This window comes from Triticum urartu, chromosome 2 (assembly GCF_003073215.2).
Source record: "Triticum urartu cultivar G1812 chromosome 2, Tu2.1, whole genome shotgun sequence".
Classification (NCBI taxonomy): Eukaryota; Viridiplantae; Streptophyta; class Magnoliopsida; order Poales; family Poaceae; genus Triticum; species Triticum urartu.
Genome location: NC_053023.1, coordinates 657,656,748 through 657,668,374, shown reverse-complemented (window position 1 = coordinate 657,668,374; position 11,627 = coordinate 657,656,748). Strand labels below are relative to the sequence as shown.

General features: G+C 46.0%; 1 protein-coding gene and 1 pseudogene across 1 annotated transcript; both read right to left on the bottom strand.

Moving 5' to 3' along the window:
• Positions 1-570: 570 nt before the first annotated feature.
• LOC125533912 lies at positions 571-1,383 on the bottom strand. Its single transcript, XM_048697238.1, has 2 exons — positions 1,018-1,383; positions 571-918 (listed from the first exon to the last, which is right to left on the bottom strand). Exons 1-2 carry the CDS (start codon positions 1,322-1,324, stop codon positions 773-775), a joined length of 453 nt encoding a protein of 150 aa, XP_048553195.1. The 5' UTR covers positions 1,325-1,383; the 3' UTR covers positions 571-772.
• Positions 1,384-3,971: 2,588 nt separating this feature from the next.
• LOC125537712 overlaps positions 3,972-11,627 on the bottom strand; it is a 16,613-nt pseudogene continuing 8,957 nt past the window's right edge.

Genomic DNA, 11,627 nt, shown 5'->3' with positions numbered 1-11,627 from the left:
GCACTGCAGCTACTGTGAACTACCAGATCATAATAGAAATGGTTCAAAAATGGCTTATAGTTCCACCGAATTCAGGACCACTAAATGTTCCAACAACACCTGCTGCGCCTGCACCTAACCCTGAACCAGTCTCTACTCAGGTAATTTTATCTATAGGCACTGTTCATTTCATCTTGTTCATGCATTGTACTCAATCTATTTCATGTTGTACAGGAGAGTAACATCCATGGACACATTGAGATGGCACAGAAATTGCTTGCTCTGCACTACAGAGGGATAAGACCAAGGCAAGAATGTAGCCATTCTAGAGGCCAAGTTGGAAGCTCAGTTGAAGAAAGCAGAGGATGCGGCTCAGAAAAGAATTGAGAAAGAGCATGTAAAAGCTCAAGCAAAGGCAGCAGAAATAGCAGCTGAAAGAAAGGGCAGAAGCTGAGCTGAACAAGCTTGCAAGAGCAGAGACAAGAAGAAGTATACCAAGAAACAGTCTATATAATACTTGGCCTACTACTAACTGATTAGTGGTTGTTGTTTACATTGACTATCGATGCATCAAACAACTGCTAAGCAGCTCTGTTGATCAAATAGTGAATTCTCAATGCCTGAGTACATGTTATAGCTGGGACAAATCAATAGTACATGTTTTTTTCGACCCAAGCAATTAAGCATCCAGCACGAGCAGGTGAAAAGCTCAACACAACCACTAACGATGCATCATATCGAGTTGATCCACAAAGACAGCCGACAAAGAAACTGATCAATGAATGGTCGCTGTCTAGACGGCAACCCGGGCAGCTGCTGCTCCTCTTTCGAGCCGTTCCTCTGCTGCGGATGCGGCGGCGTCCCTCATCTGCTGCAGCTGCTGCTCCTGGAGCTGGGACCCGGCTGGTCCTGGAGGTGGAGCAACACCTCCAAGAAAACCTGTTTGTTTACAGGCCATGACAATGCACTTGAGAAACAGTCATCCACAACAAAAAAGAAAAGCAAAGCAAAAGTTGGGATTAGTGTTAATATGATTACCCTGCAGCTTGGCCCATTGCACTAGCCTGTATACTCCATACGCAATGGCCAGTAAACCAAGAAAGCCGCCTAACAATGAAGGCAACAGCGTTGACACAGATATGCGGCGGCCACGATGCGATGAAGATGGTGGTGGCTGCTGGAGCGTCGCAGGAGGAGGAGGGGAGTTAACCGGTCCACACTGGCCAGGAAGCACCTGCTCTCCACCGCATATGGTGTAGAAAGAGATAATGTGTTTTCGCGCCATATGTGTGCTCGCTCGAACTTCCGGCTCCTCGCAAACTTCGCACAAACAGCTCTGCTTCATGATCGTAGAGATGATCTCGCAGCAACTTGGAGTTGGCGTGTTCTCGCTTGTATCACAGGTTAGCACTAGCCGGTTTGCCAACTGCTCCGCGGCGCACTTGTTGGTGTACGCACCTGATCAAGTTCAACCATTTGTTATAAAAGTTCAGTAACATGCATATATCAGAGCACAGTTCAACAATGATCGAGGAGCTAGCAAATGAAGAAGAAGCCATGATCATCACACATGAGCAGAAAGCAACTAGAACTACATATCGATTCAGATCATATCAATCACATATATAGCATAGCAGCAGGGTACGAAGAAAGCTAAACATGCATATATCAATCACTACAGAGAAGAAGAAAGCTAAACCGTTGCTCCACAAATCAAATGGAATGGACATAGATCGAGGAGCAAATGAAGAGGCATCATCACACATGAGCAGAAAGCAAGCACAACTAGGAGTCCTAAGCACAACTACAGATCGATTCAGTGATTCAGACCATGCATGTCGACCACACAGCATAGCAGCAGGGTACGTACGTAGTTCATCTTCAAAAATAGAGCTAGAAGCAGTAGTGATTCAGAGCATATCGATCGCATAGCATAGAAGCAGTACCTAACTGTTGCATTCACAAACCATAGGAGAGCAAAAATAGATGCCACTCGATCTGTAACCCAAACATCATGACTCTGTTTCACTCGATGAGCAAGAAAGCAAGCACGACTACATATGGATTCAGTGATTCAGAAATAGAGCTGCAGCATGTAAGTAATTCAGTGATTCAGTAATTCAGTGATTCAGTGATTCAGAAAGCAAGCACGACTACATATGGATTCAGTGATTCAGTGATTCAGTGATATATTTCAGTGAAGGCCTCCCTGCTGGCAAAGACAAGAAGCTAGTAGCCTAGGTACAGCAGCACACAAGTGCATCATCACATTCACACCACACCAGCAGCAGAAAGTAAGTAATTAAGGAAGCTGCAGCATGCGGATTGGTGCTAGTTACCGTACCGGACACATGGTCTCGGACGACAGCGCTGCTGTAGAGGAGGTGGGACGATGAGGCGCCCGAGTGTGGCGCCGGGGAGATGACAGCAGCGGACGCGAGCGGGGCCTTGGCCTTGGAGTGGTGAGGCGGCTGCTTCTCGGTGGTGGCCTCATCTGCAACTGCAAAACCATTCCCGTAGTGATAATTAAGATGGAGGAGGCCGCTGGTGAATCGGAAGTAGAAAGGCGATGGAGGTTTGCTTAATTACGTGGTGAGGTCTTGGAGTGGGCGTCGCGCTGCAGGTGAGGTCCTGTTCCTGTTGCTGTACATGGTCGACAAACAACAACAACAACAAGTTAATAATTCCGAAATTCGAAAACCGCATGCAGAAGGCAAAGCAAAGCAGCAGTTGATTAGACGATGACGATGGAGCAGCTACGATACGGACGGATAAGAAAGTAGAGAGACTCCCTCCCTCCGCTGGAGAGGAGAGGAGAGGAGAGCACCGCAAAACGAACGACCGCTGGAGAGGAGAGGATCGCGAGGCACCGCAACTCCAGATCCAGACCAGACCAACAAGGACAAGGACAAGCAAAACCCCTCGCGCGCGGCGAATCTATCCAACACTGAACTGCATCGATCGATCGGGCGGGAGAGGCGCGCGTACCTTGGGAATGGCAGGCGGCGAGGTCGGCGCGCAGCAGTCCCCCGCAGGAGGTGAGGAGGCCCGTGGCGTTGAGTCCGGCCGCGGCGAGCTTGGGCTCGGCGGCGACGCGGCAGAGGCAGGCCCCTCCATGAAGGTCGACGGCGGCCAGCAGCGGGTCGCAGCAGAGGTCGGAGGTGATGTCCGTCGCGCAGAACCGGGCTACCCTGGTGGCCAGCAGGGCCGGCTCGCACGGCTGCGGCCCGTAGGTGGCGGCGGCGGCGGCCGGGAGCAGCAAGGCAGCCAGGAGGAGGAGGCGGAAGGAGGCGGCCATGGTTCCTCCACCCGCTAGGGTTTTGTCTCGATCTGCGGCGGGGCGGGGCGGGGCGGAGTGGAAGCCTCCCTCCCTCCCTCCACAGAGAGAGAGAGAGAGAGAGAGAGAGAGAGAGAGAGAATGACGATGGGAGAAGCGGGTGGGGTGGCAGCCTTCTTATAAAGGAAAGGAAAGCTCGGGCTGATCCTGTGCCTTCGTTCCAGCCGTGGACGGTTGAGATGCAGCTCCCGGCGTCCCGTCAGAGAGAGAGAGTGTTCCGGTTTGGTGGGTGGGTGACGTCAACCAACAGGTTCCTTGGGATTGGAGCCCGCCCAAATTTTCGAAAAAAAATGGCATCCAAAACCCAAAACAAACTTCATTTAAAAAATAAAAATGCAAAATGTTACACCCAAGATTTCAATGTAGGTTTACACTTCCAGTTTGGTGGTCATGTTCACCTGTTTAAACTTTAAATCGGTGCCATGCCAAGTTTCCAGTGAATCAAAAGATTAGACCACCAAGATTAGATGGTAGCATCATTAGCTTCAATATATTAGCAGAAAATATCAGCACCACTTGGTGCTCTAATTTAAATGAGGCTGAGCATCTTGATGGATACATGACCAGCACCTTGAGGTTTTCGCTAGAACCGCATTTCCTGTGATCATGTATATGGATAAATGCACCTGCTTCCAATCCTTCCCCGACCTAAAAGTTTGAACCCAAACGCCTCAAGTGCATGTTTCTTATCAACATTCTCAGTTATCAGAAACCAAAGATACATTTGTTTGTGTGTCACATGGCAACATACCAGCGTTGCGATGCGACGGATATAGCACAACTAGTAAACCCTAACAAGAGGATGCAACATAAGGAAGGAAAGGATACACAGATGACAGGGAGGGAGGCTGGCTTTCTCCAAACACTAGTTACAATAAGGCTGGCTTCACATCCTAGATTGACAGCGAAGCTTCTCTCATCTCTACTCGCTGTTTGTACCTTCTCGACGCCCGCCCGCCCAGACGGGGACCGAGGGCAGCTTCTTTCTACATTCCCGACACCACAAAAGGGAACCAACCACCCTACGTTGCCACTGTAGCAAGCCTGACGACATCCCAGGCCACCCTCATCACGCCGCCGTGCCTCGACTCCGCCTCCTGGAAAGTCCTCCCGGATGCCTCAGAAGGGTGTCGGAGCTCCCTCCACTTCTCAACCTTGAGCTCAGCGACGTCGATGATGCAGATGTGGCTCTCCGCCAGGCTCTTTCCCTGTGCCCTGCCCTCAACCTGGAAGATCTCACCCTTCGTTGTCCATCAGCAGAACGGGGCGGCCAGGTTCGAATGACCTTGACCTTGTGAACGGGCGGGGCGGCTCGTCATCATGTCTTGTGTGGTTGGCTCGCTGGAGTCTGGGGTAACGAGCCTGCTGCTGCCCTTGGAGTTGGATAAGCCTAGAGCATTCAGCACTCTTGAAGGCGGCAAATAGCTCTCCTCACCACCACTCTCTGAGGAGTCGCCCAACTGAGAAGTAGCTGGTGTAGATGACTTGTCGGCACTCGGCACCCTCGCCATCGTATGGCACTCCTCTTTCTTTCGCGATACGAGCAAGCTTGGCTTTTCTGTTCTTCAGCCTAGATAGAATTTAAAATAAAAGCCTATTATTACAAACAGATACAGAATGCAGGCACAAAAGAAAATCTGTATGATACAGGAATAACGAAATTTGAAGGACTAAGAGCTGGTTATATTATGCAACAGTACATTCCTAGGAAAGAAGACGGATAATTTCACCTTACCAATTCTTTAGTTGCGATGATGTGATCTCCGCACCCTGAAAAGCAAGGACGCATTTTCATTAATTAATCAGACAAAGCCCACTCAGCTTCTCTGCCCATGTCTGAAGGGAAGCGGCATTCTTATGCATCTCGGGCTCATCAACCAGAGCATTCTCAATTTCATTTACCTGCCCGTCATTCATGATGGTTTGCTTCTTTCCTCTCCTCCTACTACTAGCAGGGTGCCTCTCATCCTCGTCCCGGAGACCACTTTCCTTGCTAGGTTCTGGTGTTTTGAAATGGTCTACACTTCTGCAGCGTGGGACCTCCATGCTGGTAGCAGTACTGGGACCCGGATAGCCCGCGCTAGTCGTCCTCGCAACGCCAAGATGGATTAGGTTCTGACCGACTGAATTTTGCAGGACCCCACCATTTGTAGTGGCACGGTTTCTTGGAGTCTCATCCCTAGCATTTCCATCTTGTTTCATGGGGGGCGTCGCCATAGACTCTTCGATGTTTTGCACATCCTGCTAGCATCAATTTTGGATTGGGATCAAATACATTACCAAGTCAATGGCTAATATTAATGTAATCGATAATGTTACCTTAGGAGGGCCATCCATATTGGGATCTGGAACACTAGCCCTTCATTTCTGATGTGACGTCACTTTTTGCCACCTAAAACATCACATAATGAAATCATCTAACATAAGAAAACGAGGTACTGGCAAAAACTTTTGAGTAGACTGCTAAGAAGTATGAAGCTGGCACCCAATGCATGGTTCCAGGCTATTTTCTATTTTACACATTGAGCACACCCATCACACCAGCCATACAAAAGAAACAATGAATTTGCCTGACGACATTATACACTTTAAAACTATACTTGCAGAAATGTAATTTACTAATTTTACAGATTATCCCTTGAGAACCAGAGAACAGAGAGCCTAAACATAATGCTTTGGTATGATGTTTGAGACCAATGAGTAAAGCAAACAAACCTGCGATATTCTCTGTCCAACTTGCGATTTACACCAACGTTGCAACTTATAAGCAAAATCACTGCAGAGAGGAAAGGTAAAGCTTAGAGAAGCATCAACAAAGAAGTTGCCAGGTGAGGGCAACAAATTTAAACCAATCAGGCATACAACAAGAAAAGTATAAAGAATATTGTTTCTATGTGGCACACCAAGGACCACTCAAAATGACATTACCCACCTTAATAGTTGCACATCTTCCTCATTTAACAAGTTACCAGGGATTAATGATTTAGCATAATGGGACAAAGATCCTGCAAAACCAGCAAAAGGAGACGTTAGATATGCAATGCGATGAATTAACATAATCACAACAAATTATAAAACAAAAATACAAGTGATTGTACCCAAGTTTGTACAAACTATAGTGATCTCATCAGCTGCCTGGATGGTCCAATGATGGCTTGGGACTCTCTGATAACAAGTATTTCTGGAATTTCTGAAGAAAGAGGTCTCTTTCTTGCTCTGTTAACATGCATGACAACGGAACTTGCGTTTAACAAGGTCACACAAAAAATCATACGGCATCTCATAGCAACTAAGAGAAGTTCTGACCTTCGCATATGTTTGGAACAAAGACGTGCAAATTTGCTATTATTTTCACCACACAGGATGTTCTTGTCTGCATATTGTATTGAAGGCATGCTGATAGAGCGAAAATTGCATGAATAGTTAACTTTAGCTTCAGTCAGCATATTTGAAGCAGCTAACAGTGCCAGTCAGCTGCACCAAATGGATCATAATCCAGATTAGCATCATCTTCTATCACTGGCAGATCGACAGAGCACCAACTCGAGACAAACTCATCATGAGGAGTCGCCAAAATTTGTGTCAGAAAGGGAATCTACAGAAAAGATGAACAGAATTGAATTAGTAACAGTTTTGCAGTTGCAAAAAGACTATATATAACTCTAGGTAGGTGTTAAAAGCAGTCGGTTTCAAAGCTTACAGTATTAGTTATGAAGGAAGGTTAGAACCCACGGGGTAACTCTTATCATGGGAACCGGCAGCAGGTTTTTGTTTTCTTCCAAATGCGATCTTCAGCAAATCAAGAACCTGCAGTAATCATTGTGATAAATTTGATAGGACCCAAATGATATTTTCAGATGCTGCAGAAAAGGAGTAATTTCAACCCCAGCTGTGGTCAGACCTAGGAGAACTAACCTCCAGCCCTAGTTGCATGCTCTTTGGTAAAGTGGCGACTTCATCGAGGTAAGAAATACTTTCAGATTCACGCTAGTTATGAACTCAACACTGGCAGTAGACAGTAGCAGTACTTGGATTAAACAAAGTAATTTAAGACTCATGACAAACTTACGATAGAAAGGATTTTAGCCTTCTGTCTGGAAATGGAAGAAGCGATATCAGTTGATCCTTTCAGCCATTCTGGAACACCTAACTTCAATATTGTGAACGAGAGTGACAGTATACCTCCATTTCTACAGAGCTCCTGCATTTAGTAACTTCTTAAGTCAATATCCTCCGAGGGCATACACGATGTAATGATATACAGAAACAGTAACATATTTGAGTACATACTCACTTCTTTTAGTAGAAAAGAAAGGAAGATGTATGTGTCACTAAATTAAAGTATTATTCCGCACACTAGATTAGTCTAGGTTAATCAGTTAATCTATTTTCTGGAAATCTTATGCAAGGGGGTAACGAGATGGAATTGAACTAAAACTGGAGAACAAGTAATGAGTTTTTTTTAGGGAGAGAACAATTATGAGTTAGTGTGATATAATTCTATTTGCATCACTGATCAGTATGCCGAAACAAGTATATCTTTATAAATCATAAAGAAGAAAAGGAGCTCACATTCAGCAGTTGTTCCCTTAACAGTGGAACTAAAAATGCAAGGAAATGTATTTCAAAAAAAATACAAGGAAATGAGACGCATAGGGATATGCGGGACCTTGTTTTTTAAAATACGATCTCAGAATAACTTCTGCTGGCACAGTGACAAAAGAAATTGCAATGATGCTTCGCACTGCTGGCATATGAAGTAAGTGAATTGTGAGTCAAAAGGGCCAACAGGAAAGGATTTGGTGCCCAATGTTGATAGCCTGACACTCAATAACCTCATATCTTCGTGCAGACTATCAAAGGCTACATCCAAAAAGATATCAACCTGACCACAAAACAGCAAATATTAACAGAGATGAGCAGATTGAATACAAAGTACCTAACAGGCAGATCTATGTCTTGCTGGTATAACATTCATATCAAAGGATGCCATAGTGATCCAGGGAGTACACAAAGAAAGAACTAGGAGAAGGTCAGGTGTTTGCTTTTTTTCTACCGAAATATCTTTCTACTGAGATGTATAAACGAAACAGGAATCAATAACTAAACAGTAGTCAGCAAAAACTTATCAGCAACTAAGGTTCAGATAACCCAGTAGAATAGCTAAAGGTTTAAATACTAAACATAATCTCTTAGTATTATATAATAAAATGATGCCTGCGGATAACAGCCTGTAATAATATAGCGCAGAAGTTGGCACATTTTAGGAATACTACTAATTTTAGCTCAGATTGGAATCACAAAACCAGCGATAAATGAATTTCAGCCTGTAATCTACACTTGTTACTAATCTGGTTGAACCACAAAACACCACAAGTATAAATGAATTTGATTGGAATCTCTAAGAAAAGAGTTGACACTCCGCAATATGTTACAAATTCTATTCAGGATGAGGACAAAACCAGCGATAAACATGTCATTATCATTTATGAAACAACATGCAGCGCAACAAGATTATTACAGAAAAGTTGACCGTGATGATGAAGAACAACAAAATCTGGGAGTTCAGAAATCAAAAGCAATGCAAAATAGGGGCAAGGTTAAAAAATACTCTCTCCGCCCCATAATATAAGACATTTTTTTGACACTATCATAGTGTAAAAAATGATCTTATATTATGGGATGGAGGGAGTAGAATTTAAACATTAACATGTTATAAATTCTGGAAGCTAGTTATATGCTTTTATATTTCACTGTTTATTCAGAATCAAGCCATGGAACGAAATAATCACTAAATTACCATATGGGTTACCTACTACTTACCTTTGGATGTGCAAGAAGAATATGAACAAGTTCATGCCACAGAGATGAGAAGTAATTTGTCATCAGATGAAGATTTCCTGCTACAAGTGATGAATGTATGAAGGGAGAAGCGCCGAGATGATCTTCCTAATTCAGAACAATAGCTGTTACCAGAAATTAGTAATGAAATGGTAACAGTTAAGTAAAAGCATGCCGCCCTCAATAAATAATTTGGTGGTTGCCGAACCTTCTTCCAGTGGGACAGAACGGACAGCAGATAGAATATCAGGTCCATAACTTGTTCAGATAAGTTGACATCATCCAGAAGAACCTGCACGAAGATAAACAAGGATTGTGACTCAATGCTCATCTTTTACTCATTTAGCATTTAATCATACAGTAAAACCAAAATTACTGAACGAATTAAGCTTTATCGGAGACAAGACACAAAGACCATATGATGTGATTCATGGGTCAACTATGACATGGAGAAAGAGAGAAGTCGCGGAACGTCAAGTGGCTAACCATGATGTTTCATAGAATATAGGCAGGGTCAATCATATATATATATATATATATATGTGTGTGTGTGTGTGTGTGTGTGTGTGTGTGTGTGTGTGTGTGTGTCTTCCAAAGCATAAAGCTGCATCACTCAGAGCATGTGCGGCATCATTTGTACAACAAGGAATGCAGCATGGCATTCACAAATTGACTAGTGAATCTGAATGCTAAATAAACGAGCATTACCGCATCACAAACTAAGACATGTCGGAAAATTTGGCCAAAGTCAGTCAGTCAGTCGCTCACTCACCAGGTAACTAACTAACTAACTTGCTTGGAGCTTAAGCTTATTGTACTCTTTGTTAGCTACAGTAGTAATAATGAAAATATAGCGAAAGTCGGCGGCGGCTGAGGAATCCATACATACATACATACATAGAGTGATGAGAAGGACGAAATGCGCACCTTGTCTGTCCCGATCTAGGTGAAGCTCAGCTTGTCCCGAAGCTGGAGGCCGGCGGAGGCGGCGAGAGCGGGGCCTGGGCGGCGGATCTGGCAGCGTGGGAGCTCGGTGGGGGTGGGCCGCGGCGGCGGAGGTGGTCGGGGACGGGGACGGCGGAGGGCGAAACCCTAGGGGAGGCGAGGGGAGGGGAGCCGCTCGCTCGCTCGTCGCAGGGAGAGGGAGAGAGATGAGAGGAGAGTGGCAGGCGGAGGTAATTTCTCTTTCTCCCAAGTCGGATATTGGATCTGCAACCAACCAACCAACCGGAGGCCCAATATCCATCCCTCCCTCCCTCTCTCTAAATTTTTATAAATGAAGTTTTACACAGGGAGAAATTAAGATACCAAGATCGAAGTCCGCGATCTTAACCTTGACATCAGTGTTGAGACCAGTGCTCGGGTGCCACTCCTTTGGCAGGTCACCATCCACCCATATCTGAATCTCCTCAGCCGGTGGCTCCTCCCCTCTTACGACGTCGAAGAGTTCGACGACATAGGAGAAGTGGCGATAAACACCGAACCAGAGCCTGAGCTCCGGGGCGTAGTCCGCCTTTGTCGTGGAACGACATGAGCTAGTCGTTGGTCTTTCTTCACTCGCGAGTCATGGTGTGGAAAGTAGGTGCCGATGTCCTCGGCATAACCGATGGTGTCGCTGCTAATGACGACGTAGGGGCTGACGGAGGTGTGCTTGTTGTGGATGATGAAAGGTGGCAGCGGGAGGACGTCGCAGTGCCGGGCAGGGAGACTGCCATGTTCTTTTGCTCGTGTAGGCTCGACATGGTGAGCACGAAGTCAGTATCGGTGTCGAAGCGGAAGATGTAGTTGGCGTGGTCGGCGACGATGACCTTGTTCTCCAATGTTGTCACGAAGAAAGTCACAGAGCGAATGAACGTCCAGAAGGACTGGCGGCCTCACAGTCACCAGGGTTGTCGGCGGCTTGATCTTGGGTGCCGCCATCTCTAAGTCAGCCTTGCAGATTCTCCTTGTGTTGGGCGTCGACGCCTTGGCGGGCGTGAGCGTCGTCACCACCTTGGTGTGCGTGGCCGCTTCTTCAGGTGTCTGGTAGAACAAGTCGACCTTAGAGAGGTCCAAGCGTCGAAGCGAATACAAGTTATTGCGCCCGTTGAACACCCTCAGGTTCAAGAAACCGCCTGCGCGACGACGTTGTCGCTTATCGAAGTCGAGTGCGCGGATGATCTACTGGCGGCGGTGAACCTGGAATAGCAGAACAGCGACGGAACGACAGGAGAATTGGATGGGAGGTGGCCTAGAGCACGTGCAAGTCATGGTGCATTTGTACAGATCATCGTCGATGGGACCTCCTACTCGGCGACCCGTGTGTCGGAAACCGGTCGCGTGCATCCCCTCGCTCCCCAACACGCCCTTCAGGGCGGGCCCATGTGCGGGCCGGAACACCCCCTGATTTTTTCCCTTTTGTTTTGTCAACAATTCAGGATATAAAACAGTTCTAGACTTCAGAAAAGTATTGAATTTTGAAAAATGAATG

Excerpts from the sequence above, each read along its gene's own strand:
- LOC125533912 (XM_048697238.1), bottom strand. The coding sequence starts at position 1,324 with ATGAAGCAGAGCTGTTTGTGCGAAGTTTGCGAGGAGCCGGAAGTTCGA. Across the intron at positions 919-1,017 it reads GCAATGGGCCAAGCTGCAGG|GTTTTCTTGGAGGTGTTGCT; the intron begins GTAATCATATTA and ends GTAAACAAACAG.